Source organism: Rhododendron vialii, chromosome 11a (assembly GCF_030253575.1).
Source record: "Rhododendron vialii isolate Sample 1 chromosome 11a, ASM3025357v1".
NCBI classification, from domain to species: domain Eukaryota; kingdom Viridiplantae; phylum Streptophyta; class Magnoliopsida; order Ericales; family Ericaceae; genus Rhododendron; species Rhododendron vialii.
In genome coordinates this window covers 5,040,835-5,060,297 of record NC_080567.1, presented here as the reverse complement: position 1 = coordinate 5,060,297, position 19,463 = coordinate 5,040,835, and the positions used below count along the sequence as shown (strand labels likewise).

Genomic DNA, 19,463 nt, shown 5'->3' with positions numbered 1-19,463 from the left:
TGGAAAGGGAAATTAAAATAGAAAGGGTTCCGAGCAGCTACTATATAACTTGAGGTTAACCTTTTGAGCCACGTGGTTAGGTGAATGGTTAGCAGGTCAGCTGGCGCGGGTCATGACAAGTGGTATCAGAGCCGACACCAACCAGAAGTGTGAGGCGGGTCCCGCGAGGAGACGTTCTTGGGTGGTCCGACAAGTGAGGAGCTTGAGGTGCTTGTCGTGCTTGGGCGGGTCCTACATGAGACGAGCTTGAGGAGCTTGACGTGCTTAAGCGGATACTTGTCTCACATCGCTTGGTGGGTGGAAGATATGAACCATGGGGCGCAACGAGGACGTTGTGATCCTAAGTGAGGGAGATTGTGAGACTCCTAATGTGAGGGAGATTGTGAGACCCCATTAGGAGTGATCCCACATCGGTGGGATGTGGAAAAGGAAAGTAAAATATAAACGGTTCCGAGCAGCTACTGTATAACTTGAGGTTAATCTTTTGAGCCACATGGTTAGGTGAATGGTTAGCAGGTTAACTGACGCGGATTGTGACAATAATACACAAGGTATAGTACACACACTAGAGCACCAAAGACATACACATTCTCCCTATCTATTAGCTAATGACATGAAAATAATGTTTAATTAAAATGCCCATGAGAGATGCTCTAACAAACCAATGTCGAATGACTTTTTAAAGAGGGGACATAAGCTTGAACTCAAGTATATCAATTCGCTTATCAACTCTAATTAATATTTCTCTCATAAATTAATTGTTTTATCACATAAAAAAAAATTTTGAACGGCAAAAGAAGTTTTCATTAATCATAAAGATACAAAGATGGAAGCAGTACAATAGAAAAAATAAATACATTGAGAGAGCTTCGAAGAGTACAATTAATACTCTCCTAGTGCTGCTACTCGCATCAATTGACCTACCCCTCAACCCTTCGATTTTTAATATAACAAGGAGCCAACTGTTAAACCCATAATGGTTGAACCCCACAAAATTAAAACCCAGCGCCTATAAATCGTGTTCCTGCCATCTAGGCCTGTCAATGGGCCGGATCCAATTCGGATCCGACAAATTCGGATCGGATAAGACTCGGATCCGATCCGATAAGGCTCGGATCCGATAGTGATAATCCGAATCCGAAAAAATAGGATCCGATCCGAAAATCCGAATCCGATCCGGTTTTTTTTTTAATATTTAAATTCCAGAATTTTTTAAAAAAAGGAAAAAAATAAAAAAAAAATTTCACCAAAAAATGAGAGGAGAGAAGGGGAGATCCAAACTATACCATTACCAAAATACAACAGTCATACAATAACTAGCCCTTCCTTGCACTGAGACTTTGCTAAAATTTACAATCGATATAGAGTTCAACCTATTACATAACCACTCATCTGGTTTAATATCTTTTTGCAAAAAATTAATAAGAAGCAAACTGTCCATGAAGATGGCAGCATTTGCAATTCCTTGTTTTTGCCAAGCTCCATCTATTCGAAAACAAAAGGAGACCCCTCCTCCACCACCCCTCCTGCTACTAGCCTCATCAACAATATCAAAGTCAGAAGCATATGGTTAGAACCCATCTTTAGGCCTTGCAACGCCTGAACAGAAAAGCAAACAGCCATTAGGAATTCATGATTTGGGAGGACCACGATATTCCCACATCTCACAAGCACCAGATCATAATTAATATTCTAATCTATTACTACCTAAAACCTCCAGATCAGAATTAATCTAATCCTATGCAGATGCCACTCAAGCCAGACAAATGGGATTCAGTAGTTAATTTGAGACAATGGATTACCTTTACCTCTATTAACATCGTTGTTCGGCAACACTTGCTTCATCAACTGAAAGTATGCAAGTAACAAAATATGAGAATATTTTTATAGAATTACAATAAAGAACATTCATATATCTAAAAAGAATCAACATACACTTACTTATTTTCTTATGGGATTCAATCCAATCATTGGTAGTCATCAAAGCCTCTATGATATCCGGAAGTAAAGAAGCACGACTTTCATCAATTACTTTACCTCCCACGCTAAACGCCGCCTCCGAAGCATCTGTAGTAGCCGGAACAGCCAAAATATCACGTGCCATCCTTGCCAAAGTATGATATTTCCCACTGTTTACCTTCCACCAATGTAAAATATTAAAGTCCTCAGTATTTGGAAACACAATCTCCTCTAAGTACTTGTCCATCTCTGATTTCTGGAACGCACGGATGCTAGAAGCATGTGCCTTTTCGTACCACTCCTAAAAGCCATCCAAGTTATGTTTGGAAGAACCCATGACCGCGTGACTTCGACTCGAGCTACTACCCTCTAAAACACCTCCGCCACTGTCGTACTCATCAAAAAGCTTAGAAAAGATAGTATGGACCCTGTCAATGTAACTGGTGGACTCGCAAGGGCCATATATTTGCTCATAATAAAACTCCACCACAGCCATTTTGCATCTTGGGTCAAGAACTACAGAAATTGCGAGTGCCAAGCAAGACTCGTCCCAATATTTTGCAAACTTCTGACTCATAGGCTTAGCCATCAAACGAAGAAAGTCATATTCACTTGTCTCCCACTCGTTAAGTTGCATTTGTATCTTGCATATCTCAGGGAAAAATACATTTGATGTGGGAAAACATGTGCCACTGAAATGACATGTGGCTTTAAAAAATACTTCCAAGCACTCACAAATTATCGTTGCTATCTCCCATTCCTCGTCTGAAGGATTGTGGTCATAGTTCTTATCAATTAAGTCCAAGCGAGCAAATGCATCCCTCAAAGGTAATGCGGCTTCAAGCATCTCATAAGTGGAGTTCCATCTAGTAGGAACATCCATGGGGACTTTTTTCAAACCATTCAACTTCAATTGGCTCACTGCAAGATCAAATTTTTGTTTCCCAGAAGGGGACCGCTTCAAATACCGCACACTATCACGAATTTTCGATATCAAACTCACAATAACTTGCAACCCATCCTGAACAATCAGATTAAGAATGTGTGCACTACAACGCACATGAAACAATGCCCCCTTCGAACACAATAATGACTTCTCCTTTAACCAACTCTTTAGAAGCCTAACCATGACATCATTACTTGTTGCATTATCAACAACCATTGAAAACAACTTTTTGTCTATTTTCCACTACAAGATCAAATCCTTGATAAATCTAAACAAAGTCTCTCCATCATGCAGGTATTCAATCTTTTTAAAAGCAAGAATTTTCTTCTTAAGTTCCCAATTGTCAGTAATGAAATGCGCAGTCAAACATATATGCCCAAAGTTTTGATGGTCCGAGGTCCATATATCAGTCGTCAGAGTCATCTTACAAGAAAGCTCATCCAAAAATGAGTACAACTTGCTCTTTTCAATTTCATAGACATTGAGTACCGTAGCGGCTTCGGTTACCGAGACGTAGCCTGGCCATGTGTTCCGAACCAATGTCCCCTTGGAGGCGCGGTCGTCAAGACGGTGGCGGCTAGAAGTTTTGTCATATAGTTCGGTTCGAGGCTCGGTAAATGGTGACGTGGTATGCTCTCGCTTCGGTGGTCCCTTAGCTTCCCAGGAGAAGCTACGCCAAGGACGGTCCACGAGGATTACAGGGCAGACATAATCATGAGAATCAGACTTGGCCATGTGCTCCGTAATCGCCTTATCCGGTACGTCATCCATGATGTCACCCGAGGCCGTTACCTGAGCGTGACCTCCACGCGCTAGCTTGGAGGCCAAGTAAACCTAGATCTATAAATACAAAGGGATACTCATCTCTGAGAGGTATGCCATCTTTCCCTAACCCTAGATCTATATCTTTCCCTGAGATCTGATTTGATCGTCGGAGGGTCACTGGGCTATTCCAGCCCTAGTGACTTGTTGCAGGTCCAGAGGAAGGGGAACAGAGCAGCGGAAGAGGAATCTTAAATTCAGGTCAAGGTCCCGTCAAATCGAACCCCTACAATTGGCGACTCTGCTAGGGACCTAGCCACCCTTTCAGCTTCCACTCCCCCCACTCTGCTCCGTTCAGCGTTCTTGAATTAAACATGGTTGAGATCGACGACGCGCATCACGGTGGTACCGCCCACGGGCTCGGTTCCTTTGTGGACCACAGCCTGGCTTCCGACGGAGCAACCGCCCTAGGAAAAACCCACGTATCCGTCGGAATTGGCACCGGAGCGTCAGTTCCAGACGCAGGTCCATCCTTCGAACTCCACTCCTACATCCGCCATCTTGAGCGGAAAATCGACGATCTCATGACAGTAATGGAGCTTGACAGACACGTCCGAGACGAGTTGGCGGAGATAAAACACCTCCTCCAAATCTCCCCATCTCATTCCTCCGGGAGTCGCGGCGGAGGGAGGGGCCGTCACACCCCCCCTAGCAGTCGCAAAGTCGGTCACCTGCTGGAGCACAGATCCCGCCCCTCAGTCAAGGATCGTCTCGAATCACCAAGAGCGGCGGACGCTCGAGCCGCAAAAGACACATCGCATAGGGATCGTTCTCGCTCCCCCATGCAGCTTCAAAGGAAACCATCGGCCTTCGAGAGGCTCGGTGCAGGGAGCGTCTCTGCCTCCTCCACCCACTCGGTTTGAGTAGGCAAGACCGGTCGAAAATCTACCCCTAGCCTCACAAGGGCAGCCAGGGGAGATGACGGCCTCGTGGAGATCCAGACCAGGGGATACCGCGAGCGCCTGAAGGGCCCCGGAGCCAGAAGTCCCATCGTCTCGCACCCCAGTGGCGCACACAGCAGGAGCCCGATCACTGAGCGCCTCGAGCCTTCCGCTCGGGACAGCTACCGCCATCACCGCCAAGAACGCTTTCCCAGGAAATCGGTTAGTGCTGCTCCAAAGAGAAAGGAATATGAACGATTGGACAAACTTGTCCCCAAGAAGCGTACAGCGACTGAGTGTCTAGACGGCCTCGACCGTTCGATCCGACCTCATCGCGACGCGCGACTTACACGACTCACGACCTCTCCCTTTATGAGAGAGATCGACTCGGTTACCCCCCCCCCCCCCCCCCCCCCCCCAAGGGATTCACCCAACCCAAGTTTGCCAAACATGACGGCAAGACCGAGGCATACACTCATTTGGTGTAGTACAAGCTCGTCATGTCTTTGTTTCTTCGGAACGAACCCTCGGACGATGCCTTCTTGTGCAAAGTGTTTCCTGCAAGCCTCGGCAACCTGGGCCTCACCTGGTTCAACCAACTCCCGGCTCGGTCAATTTCCTCGTTCGATTCCCTCTGTGATGCCTTCATGGCCTGGTTCGTAACTAGCAATAAGCACGAGAAGGAGATCGACTCCCTCTTGGCCCTCCGCAAGAGGAACGACGAAACACTCCGGCAGTACGCCGGTCGTTATTGGGAACTATTTAATGAGATCGAGGGTTGCGATGGCGTCATCTCTGCTCGAGGATTCAAGCTCGGTCTCACCTCACAGGACGAGCAAGTCTATGAGGACCTCGCTCGACATAAGCCAAACTCTATGAAGGACCTTATGACTCGTATTGAGGGTTTGTGTCAGCTCATCGAGTTCAAGGCGGAGAGAGGCATCGGGAAGCCTACGAGTTCAAAGACGTTAAACGCCTCGGTATCCACACTGGTCTCCGCACCTGTCCCAACGCCAAAGAAACAAGTCAACACCATCAAGCAGTCGCAGAGAAGGGGACCGAAGCCAAGTGATTTCAATGCCTCCACCTATCACCAAGTGGTCCGTTTCATTGGAACTCTTGGGCGCCAGGAAGACTTGTACGGAGATCAAACTGCGGCAAAGAAGTGCTACGTCAACGCCGTCCGAAGTAATAAACAGACCCCCCGGGTTAATCTCATTGAAGTTCCTGAGACCCCAGTTTTGGAGGACGTCGGTAGACCCGCTGACGACAAGACTGTAGAAGACGTGGCCAGCATCCCAATAACAGAAGACGGTTCCCGCTTCTTCCTTGTCAGTTCCTCACTTTGTGATACTGATTGGAATGAGACGGTAACTTTTCTCAAACGGAACATCGAAGTGTTCGCTTGGACCCCATATGAGATGCCCGGGGTCGACCCCTCCTTCATTTGCCACGAACTCAACATCGATCGAGACAAGCGCCCAGTCATACAAAAGGCACGACGGTCCTCTTCTGTTCATTCCGAGGCCGTTATTGAAGAAGTCAACCGGCTCCTGAACGCAGGGGCAATTAGAGAAGTCCAATACCCCAAGTGGCTGGCCAACACTGTTGTAGTCAAGAAAAAGAATGGCAAATGGCGGGTCTGCGTCGATTACTCAAACCTCAATGACGCCTGTCCAAAGGACTTCTTTCCCCTTCCTCGTATCGACCAGCTCGTCGATGCCACCTCCGGACACGAGCGACTTAGCTTCTTGGATGCCTACCGGGGCTATCACTAGATTGCCATGAGCGAAGGCGATGTCAAGAACACGGCCTTCATCACCCCCCACGGCATCTTCGGGTACCTTGTTATGCCCTTCGGTTTAAAGAATGCCGGGGCCACTTTCCAGCGAATGATAACCAAGATGTTCAAGCGGTTACTAGGCGACACTATGCTGGCTTACATTGACGACATGGTGGTCAAAAGATCATCTAACTCACCTTGCCGACGTCTTCGAGATACTCAAGAAACACAAGCTCCGCCTCAATGCCGAGAAGTGTGTCTTCGGTGTCGGCTCCGGCAAATTTCTTGGCCATCTCGTTTCTCGACGCGGTATAGAAGCCGATCCTTCCCAGATTCTCGCTATTGATCAGCTCTCGGCTCCCCACAACAAGCGCGACGTTCAGCGTTTGACTGGCATGGCCGCAACCCTGAATCGGTTTATAAGCCGTTCTTCGGGCAAATGCCAGCCATTCTTCGCACTCCTAAAGGGCAGCCGACGGAGCTTCAATTAGATAGAAGACTATGACCGAGCCCTCCAGCGACTAAAGGAGTACCTTTCCAAGGCTCCACTCCTCGTCACCCCTCAGGACCAGGAAGACTTGTTCCTCTACCTAGCTGTCTCTCCGCACGCTGTAAGCTCGGTGCTCGTCCGCCAGGAGGGTCGGGAGCACTAGCCAATCTATTACTCCAGCAAAACCATGACTCCCGCCGAGACACGTTACCTCCCCGTGGAGAAGCTCGTGCTCGCCCTCATCTCAGCCTCCTGAAAACTTGTCCCGTACTTCCAGTCGCATCGCATCATCATCCTGACCGAGTACCCCCTCAAATCTCTTCTCCGGAAGGCCGACCTCTCCAACCGAATCTCTCAGTGGGCTGTCGAGCTTGCAAACTTTGAGATCCACTTTCAACCGCGGACAGCGATCAAAGCTCAAGTCCTCGCCGACTTCATCGCCGAGCTCACTCCAACCGACGCTATCACTTCGATCCCGTCCCCGCGCCCCGAAGCGGCCCTCTAGACAAGTCCAAGCTCTGCTTGGAAGCTCTTTCACAGGGACATCTAGAAAATGTACGTCGACGGCGCCTCCAACAGCCGAGGCGCAAGGGTTGGAATCGTACTCCTCTCCCCCTCCGGCGTCTTGCACGAAAGCTCACTCTCTCTCACTTTCCCAGCCTCCAATAACGAGGCCGAGTACGAAGCATTGATCTCCGGGCTCAAGACCGCCCAAGCACTGGGCATCGAGGAACTTGTTGTCTATAACGACTCCCAACTAATAGTCAACCAGCTGTCGGAAGAATACGAAGCCCGGGACGACCGGATGCGGACCTACCTTAATTCTGCCGTCCAGCTCATCAAAACTTTTAAAGCCATCCGCGTCGAGCATATTGCCCAAGAGCAGAATGCCCACGCCGACGCACTCGCAGGGCTCGCCTCAGCCTGCTCCTCTTCAGAACATCGATCTATCTCCTTCAGCGCCGTTGATAAGCCCAGTTTCGAGCTTGACATATTAAGCCATGAGGTCCTCAACATAGACCTCGGCCCAAGTTGGATGGATGAAATCATTCGTTACCTCTGCGATGACACCCTGCCTACTGACAAGAAAGAAGCTCACCGACTCCGAAACAAAGCCGCTCTTTTCTGGCTCAATCCCAACGACAAGCTTTACCGAAGATCATTTACCGGACCATACTTGTTGGTTGCGCACCCACATCAAGTACAGGGCATCATTGAAGAGCTCCACTCCGACGACAGCGGTTGCCATTCCGGTGGGCGGTCCCTCGCTCACCGAGCCATTTCCCAAGGATATTGGTGGCCGACAATGAAGAAGGATTCTAAAGAGTTCGTCAAACGCTGCAAGAAATGTCAAATGTTCGCCCCTATCATTCACCAGCCAGCCCGGGATCTTAGCCCCCTCACAAGCCCTTGGCCTTTTTCCCAATGGGGCATGGATATCGTCGGTAAGCTCCCCGTCGCCCTAGGAGGATTTAGTTCCTCCTAACTGCCACAGACTATTTCTCAAAGTGGGTCGAGGCCGAACCTTTGGTAACTATTGAAGAAACAGACATCATTCGTTTCGTTTGGCGAAATATCATTTCGCGCTTCGGTGTCCCTTTCGCCATTATTACAGACAACGGACGGTAGTTTATCGGACAGAAATACCGAGCCCTATTAGACGAGTACGGCATCAAATGGGACACATCCACTCCGGCTTCCCCTCGGGGTAACGGACAGGCCGAGGCTGCAAACAAGGCAATTTCATCTGGACTTAAGCGACAACTCAAGTCACGCCGTGGCAAGTGGGCCGAAGAGCTACCTAGGGTACTCTGGGGCTATCGTACTACGCCTCAGCGATCCACTGGTCGCACTCCTTTCTCCTTGGCATTTGGAATGGAGGCGGTCATCCCTCTCCAAGTCGGACTCCCGACAATGCGTACAGAAAACTTTGATGAGTCGGTGAACAACAACAGCATTGCTTCGGACCTCGACTTAGCTGAAGAGGAACGTGACAACGCAAGGATCAAGCTCGCGTCGTACCAACAGGAGGTTGCAAAATGTAAGGACCCGTATTTTTCGGATTTATTTAAAGGTTTACAAATGTTAAAAATTGGGGAAAATGTGAAATTTACTAAGTTTGTTTGATTTGGGGTTTGAGTGATGGAATTGGAAGTTGAGGGGGTGGAAGTGTGATTAGTGTATATGTTAGTATATATAGGGTGAGTGTGTGTGTAGGGGATAAAAAGTCCTCCTCTCACTCTCTCCCTCCCGTTCGACTCTCTCTCCCTCCCTCTCGGCTTCTCTCTCTCTCTCACTCATTCCACCACCAAAGCTCAAAACCCATACAATACACCTTCCAATCTTTCATCCTTGCATGTATTAGAGCTCGTATTGCGTTCGTAGGAGCTCGGTGACTCGTATTCGGCTCGGTTCGGGGTTTGAAGTTCTAGGGCTTGGGTAATCATTTGATTTCAGCTTTAGCACTTGAGGTAGGGATTTCTCTCACTCTTTATATGTTCTTGAGTTGGTTTTGTGCATGAAATCGTGCTTTTGATCGTTGATGTGGTTGTTGATGTGTTTGTTGTTGAAAACCCCATGAAAATCTGCTGAGAATTCTGCTCGAACAGCCTTGTTATCGATAACCTTTGCGTCTGTTATCGATACCCTTGCATTACCAAGCCCAGAAAATCCATTGTTATCGATACCCTCAGTATAGTTATCGATACCTCTGTGCTCTAAAAGCCAGAAATTTACTTGTTATCGATACCCATTGTCATAGTTATCGATACCCTTGCGTCTGGAATGATTTTTAACCAAAAGGTATCGATACCTTTGGCCTTGGTATCGATACCTGTTGCTTATCTCCAGCAATTACTGTTTTGCTTCATTTTTCACCGTTTTGGTTTCCTATCACTTCTAACTATTCTAAACCACTTCCAAACATAGTCTTTCGCACTCTAATGATCCCTTGGTCATCCTCATTCGTTGGTTCTCGTCGCGTTGAGCACAAATATCAAATGGAATAAATTATCGTCCTAATGCTTTGTTGATGCGTTTGTTTAACTATTAGTGGTAATGTGAGATGCTAAGATAGACAGAATGATCATGCTTGAGCTAAATGTGGGTGTTGATAAGATTGAATGTTAGATAGGAGGATGGATAGATCATGAGACGCAAATGCGAGAATTTGACACTTGATGCCATATCGTACGAAGATAACAAGTTTGGAAATAAAATGGAAATATGAATTGGTATGTGGACTGTCACTTAAAATCAATCTCCCTTTATCGACAGTCGCGAAATCAGAATATAAGAAACACATAAGACGAAAGATAATACAGATGAGTGGTAATTGGCATACGGGGTCTTGATACCCGGAATTTGAATTGGCATACGGGGTCTTGATACCCGGAACTTGAATTAGATGTACGGGGTCTTGATACCCGGAACTTGAATTGGCGTACGGGGTCATGAGTACCCGGAATGTAGAACGGATGTACGGGGTCTCAAGCACCCGGAAAGGTATTGTGGGTATATGGGGCCCTAAGACCCGGAAGAGTTCTTAAGCTCACTATTCGGTATATTAATTGAGGAAGAACTACTTGCGCTCATATTGGAAGTCAATAAGAGATGTACGGGGTCCTTAAGACCCGAAATGTAAGCTAATAACCGCAGAAGTGTACAAACTGAAATTGGTCAATAAGAACACGAAAAAGATGGCTAGTAGATCGATGAATGACCAGTGAAGTGTCCCTTGAATTCTTAAGTTCCCTCGTGAAGTTACGATGGTTGCATTCTCTATCATTGTCTCCGACTTCATTCTTTTATGTTCAAATCTCCTCATTTGCATATAAAGTGTGTAGAGATTTTCCTACTGGGCATGTGTTTTGCTCAAACCTATCATTCTTTCAAGTACAACTCAAGAGTATTAGCATGGAGTACATGGCGTGCATATCATCTCATCATTTTGAAAGTGACATCAAGGAAACAACTCAGATATCTTTGTAAACTCTTTGAGAAGACATAAATTGTAATTTTCATTTAAATCCTTGGTTCAAAAGTATTGTAATTATTTAACTTATCTTTGTCTAAACTTTGGAACTCTGCGGCCGGAGTGCCATTGTTGTAATCTTTCGAACTGGATCGTACTCAATAAATGAATATGAGAAAGTCTTTTGGGTTATTATAAGTATACCGCGGTGGTTTTCCTTTTTAAAGTTATTATCATTATTATGTTAAAAATCGAGGGCGTGACACAAAAGGCTACAACCGAAGCGTCCGCCTTAGGTCGTTCAAGCCTGACGATCTCGTCTGGGAGGGCCCCTACCGAGTTCTCAAGCACCTCGGCTCAGGAAACTACAAATTGGAGAAGCTAGATGGTTCCCCCATTCCTAAAACATGGAATGCAAACAACCTGAAGAAGTTCTATGGATAAGCACTCGGTTACCGAAGCCCAATTCATCTCTTTTATGTCGCATTTTCTTTTAAATTTCAAAGACAACTTGCTTATGTAATGACAGCACTCCAACAAGTTTGAATGAGAATTCTCTCCTTAGCACTACTTGTACCCTTTGCTGTTTAAATTACTTACACTTGGTCCGTTCTTGCCCGGACCGTTTTACACCGACTTCAGGGATATTGTTCTCCCGTAGGTGATACCCTCGGACAAAATTCCCACTAAGTCACCCCGGCCTCTTCGGTCGTTTGGACTTCTGGTCACTCGCTTTAAGGATACTCAGCTTTCCCCCAAGCCCCTTATACCGACCCACCAAAAGTCTCTCACTGCTCGGACTCGCTGCGTCCCGAACCTTTGGCCGAGGCCATATCCCCTCGCGACTTCGGCCTACGTCCCCAAGCAGTACCACCATCTCACACGTCTACTCCCCGCTAGGCTTATTTCCGTTGACAAGCAAGGGCGTGAAAATTCAAAATTCAATAGATACTTGCTTCTGATCCCATAATTCGGTTCCTGCCGACCCTCCTAAAGCAGGGGCTCCGGACCAGGTCACTTTCCCTGAATAAACATCCTTTCTATGCTTGGCAAAATTCTTCGGTTAATGCTTCGGTTAAATTTGTTCTACAACTCTTCCAATCTCACCGAAGTAGGGGCATCATCACCCAAGCAGTAAAACCAATCAGACAAGCATTTCAAAGAAAACATTCAAGAAAAGAAAGCATTCATTCACAAGGCATCATGAGTTATAGCGCCAAATCAAAAACAAAAAGGTACAGCTTCGGTATCAAATATTTACAAGCCCTGGAATGGCAAACTCAAAATGTCCGGAGCCGTCCAGTCAAAGCTACAGAATCAAAAGACATGAAATCTCAAAAATAAGGGGAAAGGAAGACACTATCCTAAGCACGAGCGTTGGGGTCGAGCTGGCCCTCGGACGCAAGGGGATTTGGATCGGTTGGGTTCTCGGGGTTTTGGTCCTCGGACACGGGCTCCACCACCTCGTCCTCTTCCTCAAGCAGGACAAGCTCTTCGGGAGGCGCCTCGGGAAGTGTTTGGAGATCGGAGACTTCAGGGAGGTTGAGCCTCCTCACCAAGGCTTCATGGCCATACCGAAGGCCGTCCAAGAAACGGTCCCGATGTAGCTCGGCCTCGATCTCCTGAACCTGCTTCTTATATTCTACTCCGGCTGCGTCCCAACCTTCATCGTAGCCTCTTTTCCTCGCGAAGTCAACCTTTGTGGCCCGGGTGACTCTCAGGGTGCTGGCATCCTCCTCGGCCTTGGCGGCCCTGCCCTCTGCCTGCACCCTCTCCCTGTCACACCTTTGAAAGTCCGCCAAGTAGAGCTCGCAAGTCTCCCGAGCTAGCTTTAGGTCCTCCTCCTTCCGGGCCAGCTCCCGATTCAGCTTCTTGGTCTCCTTCTACTGCGCCTTGCACCGATCATTGATAGCCAATGCTCGAGCTCCCGCCTGCAAACAAAGAACACAAGAGATTCACCAAGTGCAAACTTTCAGATTGAAAAGAGCGGGACGCAAACCATTAACTTACATTGAAAAGGGCCTGAGCTATCTCGACCGTGATGTCCTTGGTCAAGCCCGTGACAGCCCGGGCATCCCTCGGAAGAATGCTCCCCCGGAGCATCCCGAAGGCTACCCCGAGGTTCTTGACACTGTCGGTGTGATAGATCTGGCGACCGGCGAAGTGGCGGAACTCCGGAGCCCAGGGGAGTTCCCTCGGATTGACCCAGGAACCTTCCTCTGCTTCACCAATCCCCCCTCCGGGCTCTCCTTGCTCCTCCTCGATCAGGATCGTCTCCTGATCTCCCCCTTCTCCGTCCCCCCCCCCCCCCTCACGCCGAGCCCTCTTTTCCGGGGGCTCCTGTGGTGAAACAGGAGTCGCCCTCGAAGTCCCAGCCCCTAGCATACCTAAGACTATTCCCATGCCCCGACCCTCCGGCCTCCGGCGCCTGAGATTCAGCACCTCGCGAGTTTCGGGACCCTCCATCTCTTCGCTCAACCCGGTTCTCTCGGGAGTATCTCGGTCAATTTCTTCACGAAGGATTCCCCGAGGTCTGGAGTTACTCCCCTCGGTCTCGGTCCCAGCCTCTCCTCTCCCCCTCTCCCCTCGTCCTCGTCCTCGGCCTGCCCTCGGGATCCCCTGCTGCCTCGGTTTCTTCTTTAAAAAGCTCGTGTAAGTTGGGATGTACTCGAGCAGCTTTGGTGTGTACCGACTTGTGATGGGAATGGCGTAGGCCGCTGTAATCCGGGCCCGGTTAGCTCTTTCCCGAAGCTCTTGAACGATTCCCTCAGCTGCAAGGCAAAACCAAAACAAGGAATCAGTATAAGTATGCAGGGCATAACAAAAACATGCAAAGCATCTACCGAAGAGTAGTTTCTACCAACCAGGAGCCCCGGTCCCAAACTGCACTCTGGTAGTGGTATCCGCATTCTCCCCGGGTCCGAACATAAAATTTTCGGTCACCAAGATGTAAATGTTCGCCCACTCCTCAGAGTCGGGCAGACAGTCGACAAGGAACGTGTCATATCCCGTCCTGCATGAGAGGTAATATCGGTTGCTCTCTCGGTTGACTCCCACGAGATATACGCCGAAGAGTTCCTCAACCCTAAAGGTCAAGTTGAACTGCCTCCTTAGCTCAATGACGCTGGTAATAATTCGGTAAGAGTTTACCGTGAGCTGGGAGGAGGTAAGAGAAAGGTCCGGAGTACTCGTCGGACGAATTGTTGAAGGGGGAATCTAATCCCTCCCTCAGTGATTGCCATCAAGGGAAAAATCAATTCCCCTGGTCGGTGAGGAAGGGTCTTGGGGTTGTTGTCAGGAAGCAGCCGAACCTCTACGTCCAGAGGGATGCTATAAACCCTTTTGAACTCGGCATAGGCAGCCGGGGTCCCATTGAAATACTGGTTCAGATAGGGACACGGCCTCATCGGCCTCCTTCGTCTCCGAACCTCTTCAGGGGCATCGGCGAATGGGCCCGGTCTGTGGCCCGATGTACTGGGGATCTCCATCTCCCAAGGAACGAAGGCTGTGACGGGACGTGAAGCTCTAAGAGGGTCCGAGGGTTCAATAGCGTCCAATGGAATTCGGTAAAAAGCCTGGGCACGACACTCCTCAAAGATTTCCTTAAGATTAGCAGAAGAAGAGCTACTGGAACTGTCTGAGGAGACTTCAACAACCATTCGCTCCTACCTAGCAAAAAAAATGTGTGCAAAAGCCCGTTAGCTACATGCCCAAGGAAAAGCAACATGACCTTGCAAATGGGACGGAATGGTCGTCGATCCTCGGTAGATTTCCGAGGACCCTTCTCCAGGAGGGGTCTCCGAGGCCAGTGGTTATATCTATGGTCTCGGGTTGAAGATTGGCCTCGGGATGAATATGGCCCTCGGGTTGAATTTAGACCTCAGGAAAGTTAAGAACAAAACGCTGGAGACGCCCAGTGCCGCTGTAGGACAAACAGCGGCGAACGGCGGCATAGCCACAACACGTAAAAATGTGAATTAAAGGAAAGAGAACTTGAAGAAAATGATCGAAACATGAAAACCAACGACTAAAGATCGTCATACCTGGGTTTCGTGTCAAGATCCGCGTCCAAAATGCTCGAAGTCTCGATCAAGAGGCGGTAAGCAGCGGCGGCGGCGGTTCGTCTTCAAAACACAGAGGAGATGGCTGGTCTGTCTTTGTCTTCTCTATTTATAGTGGGAGGGTCGAAGAGTTGCGCAGGAAACAAGGCGTCGTACTTAGGGCCGTTGGATTCTTGACACGCATCCTCATTGGACGGTCGACATCAAGGGCTCTGCACCGAAGTCAAAGTGCCGAAGAGTCAGGCCATTGGCACACTGATGCGTGTTCCCGAGGGAGGTGCTTCGTACCAATCAGCTGACACGGCACGTGCCGGGACAGCTATCAAGCTCCTTGAAGGCCGGGGATTATCGACACTTGGCCTCGACAGCTAGGATTAATTGTTTGTCATCTCTCAAGGTTGCTCGGTAACAAGAGTAGGCAAGATTCTCGTACGGGGGGTTCGTGAGGATATCAACTCCCCAGAGCCAAGATGTAGAGCTCCGGAGAGTTGAGGAGCTATTGTAGCAGCCTCGGTTACCGAGACGGTAGCCTGGCCATGTGTTCCGAACCAATGTCCCCTTGGAGGCGCGGTCGTCAAGACGGTGGCGGCTAGAAGTCTTGTCATACAGTTCGGTTTGAGGCTCGGTAAATGGTGACGTGGTTTGCTCTTGCTTCGGTGGTCCCTTAGCTTCCCAGGAGAAGCTACACCAAGGAGGGTCCACGAGGATTACAAGGCAGACGTAATCATGAGAATCAGACCTGGCCATGTGCTCTGTAACTACCTTATCCTGTACGTCATCCATGATGTCACCCGAGGCGGTTACCTGAGCGTGACCTCCACGCGCTAGCTTGGAGGCCAAGTAAACCTAGATCTATAAATACAAAGGGATACTCATCTCTGAGAGGTATGCCATCTTCCCCTAACCCTAGATCTATATCTTTCCCTAAGATCTGACTTGATCGTCGGAGGGTCACTGGGCTATTCCAGCCCTAGTTACTTGTTGCAGGTCCAGAGGAAGGGGAACAGAGCAGCGGAAGAGGAATCTTAAATTCAGGTCAAGGTCCCGTCAAATCGAACCCCTACAAGTACATCAGCCCTACATGTGTTGCGAGATACAAGCTTGAACATTGGTTGTAGATTAGTGCAAAATATGTCAAAAAATTCATGTTCAGCCATGTTAAACGCGTAGTTATGCTTGATTATCATAGTTGCAAAATCCATACGACTTCTCTCTTGATCAAACTTAAAAGATGCAACCTTGGGTGTGGCACTCTTAGGGACATTTCCATCCTTTTGTCCTAGAATAGGGCACGTTTTTTCAATATGCTTTTTCAATTGACTAATCCCCTTAGCACTACTAGCAACAAAGATTTTTTTGCAATGACCACACTTCGCCCTCTCTCCTCCAATCTTTGAAAATCATTCCATACCTTTGATCTAAGTGGTCTTTGCTTCTTTAACGGTTGACTAACATCTTCTCCCAATTCAAAAAATATCCTCCTCGGCGTCCCCCTCACCCGTTGTTTCACTGGGATGTTTCGACATCCTACATTAGACAACCTTTAACAGAGAAGATAGAGCAGGAGTTACAATGCTGTCAAAACCAATAACAATAAAAATAGAAAAGAGAAAAATACAATCTTCAAAAACCTTTCTACACAAATTTATAGAGACCTAAAAACCTGCTATTGAAAGACCAAAAAACTGGTATTCAGAGACCCAAAAAACTGCATTTTCAGAGACCCAAAAAAGGGAAGCCTGATTAGATAAAGTTATTCAACTTCGTACGTTCCACTCATGGAAAATTGGTAAAAAGACAAACATCGATAGTCATCCCACCCTTCCCATCAAAAGCATCAAGTAATAATTTATTCTTACCCTACCCCCGATTTCAAGCATAATCTAAACACGACCATTATTTTCAAACGTTTATCAACGAACGAGTACCTAATTCTTGAGCTCGAATGCCGGAAAACCCTCAAAGCATGTACGAAGAAATCAAATGCGAGAGCGAATCTGCAAAATGTAGGGTAAGAAATTGAAGAGAACGAAGACAAAACCCTAGAAATTGAAGAGAACCAGGAGGGAGGGTATGCGTGCGAGATTATTGAATGTGAGAAAATGGAGAGAGAGAGAGAGACCTGGTGTTGGTCGGCGACGAGAGTTAGTCGGCCTCCCAGAGGAGTGACATTGTGAAAGGAACTGGGTGTGTTATAAGCCTATTTTGGGGGTTTTTAAAAAAAACCAATCCGGATCGGATTTTTTCAGATTTAATCCGTTAGGATCCGGATCCGTAATTTTCGGATTCGGATTACCGGATCACAGATCGTCGTTATCGAATTCGGATCGGATTTTACGGATCGGATCCGGTCCATTGACAGGCCTACTGCCACCCAAAAAACAATTGCGTTAAAGCACACACCCCTTGAAATTCTCGATAACTCCTTTCACACCCAAGTGAATATCATAACTCTTACGTTTTCCATGTTCTTTTGTTCCCAAAACCCATATCATGACACCAGATAAACATATATGCCAAGAATATGCATCCTCATTCCTCACCTTCCACGACTCCTCAACCGTTCACCCTCTAGCTACCTGTGCCTTTCATCAGATCAATCATCACACCAAAAGCAAACTCAACCATCCCTAAATCACCCTCCACACAACTGGAGAAACAATATTGCTGTTGTCAAAATCGGTTTCAAGATCTCCTTTTCATATATCAGTTCGGAAATACAAAGACGCTCACCGTTTCCATATCTCATTTATTTTTTAGGTGGAAATGATTTTGAGAATCTTAAAAATGATATTTTCCCCCAATGAATGCATTGAAAACAAGTTTGGACAAACAACCATGGAAGTGTCTGAGTTGTTCTGTTTTTTGTTATTTTCTTTTTTCCAACTCTCCGTTGGTCTCTATCTTCTCTTTGGGACTGTTGGCTTGTATATGATTAGATTGGATTTTTCCTCTCAATGATGCTTGTCCTTCCCTTCTCGATGTACCGATTATCGAGTTTCTAATAAAAAAAATTTTTGCTATCAAAAAAAAAAAAGAAGCAAACAACTTCCTCTTTGACCCTATTTCACTGGGAAGACTTATGGTACACACCCCTTAATAAATGTGTCGTATGCACCCTGTATATAATCCCTTTGATTTGAGATAATCTAATCTTAATCGTTCAATTTTTTAATTAAAAAAAATGGCTACCTATCTTAATTTTTTAATTAAAAATGGTTATCCCTCACTCTCTTATTGAGTTTCTCTCTCCTCTCTCTTTAATGGACTTTCATATGTTGTCCAATATCAATTTGGGTGGACTAGATGTAACGACCCTGATTTTTGGTAAATAAAATTTTTTGTTAAATATTTGAATTTTATTTTAATTACTGAGAATTTGCTTTTAAGATTCCTTTTAATTTCTAATAATCCGTCATAATTAGATTTGAGACTTATAAAATTATATCTTTTTGCACCGGACAATTTAGTTCTTTTCATAAAGACAAGTATGCTTATAGAAGCACTGGTATATTTTCCTAATGAGTAAAATAAAATCTTTAAATTATATTTTTTGGCTAGAAATCCTACTTGGCAAGTAGAATTAGCTTACAACCGATTAGTTAGAGAAACCTAAGTACAAATTCAACCTAGTTACATTTCCCTAATCTTAGATGAACCTTTTAACCATCCTTGAACCTTATGAACCTTTCCAAACCCTAATTGAACCCTTTTAGACCTAGGGAAGTAACCATTATACTTCAGACTAGTCATTTCAAGACCTTACTTATCATCATTACCTTCTACCCATTGGATAATAGTTCTTAGGGTAATTTTTATCCTTTGAGTAATAGAAATAAGACTTTCTATTGTCTAGAAAATAGTGCTACCATGGACTTGTCTAATCAAGACCATGGAGCAAAAAAATGAAAGAAATAGAGAGAGGGGGAGGGGAGAGGGAGCCAAGATTTTTGCTATAAATAGCACCCCCCTCATGCCATTCAACTCACATCTTAAGCCTTTCAACTTCTCTCTCTAGAAATTCTTGTGTTCTTTGTTCTTTCTTGTACTTGGTGTTCTTGAGTTTCTTCTTAATTTCTTCAAGAAACTCATCCAAGGCCGCCACTAAGCCACCACTTGACCACCCCCTCGATCCAAAAAGTTTAGTATTATAGTCAAGAACTAGTTTCTAGAGAAACCTTTCTCTTTTGAAGCTACCGTAAGCTTATCTGTAACGCCCCGAATTTTGGGTACGTTAAATAGACAATTTTATTGGAAACTTCAAAATAGAGTCTGACTCATTATTACATCACAACCTCCATAAGAGTACTTTCATTACAAAAGGGAGGGAGACTAAGGTTCCTATCTACTTCTCTGCCTACTCCTCCATTCTTGCCAGCTCTTCGGCTCCGAAAGCCTCCAAGGTGTATAGCTCACCCTGATCATCTACAAAGTCTGACACATTATACCAGCATCGCTGTGATCACGCCCTCAATTTTCAACATAAATATAAATGATTTTTGTCATAAAAACCCTCACATTAATCTGTACAATACCCAAAAGAGCTCA

General features: G+C 46.5%; 1 protein-coding gene across 3 annotated transcripts; it reads right to left on the bottom strand.

The window, feature by feature from the left end:
• Positions 1-1,273: 1,273 nt before the first annotated feature.
• LOC131307688 (zinc finger BED domain-containing protein RICESLEEPER 1-like) lies at positions 1,274-3,387 on the bottom strand. 3 transcript variants are annotated; one of them, XM_058334330.1, is made up of 3 exons: positions 1,936-3,387; positions 1,803-1,848; positions 1,274-1,599 (listed from the first exon to the last, which is right to left on the bottom strand). In XM_058334330.1, the coding sequence occupies exon 1, from the start codon at positions 3,119-3,121 to the stop codon at positions 2,261-2,263; it is 861 nt and encodes a 286-aa protein (XP_058190313.1). In that variant the 5' UTR covers positions 3,122-3,387; the 3' UTR covers positions 1,274-1,599; positions 1,803-1,848; positions 1,936-2,260. The 3 variants fall into 3 exon arrangements, with proteins under 3 accessions (XP_058190313.1, XP_058190311.1, XP_058190312.1); XM_058334328.1 differs by having other exon boundaries at positions 1,942-3,387; XM_058334329.1 differs by having other exon boundaries at positions 1,809-1,848; positions 1,942-3,387.
• Between the last annotated feature and the right edge of the window lie 16,076 nt (positions 3,388-19,463).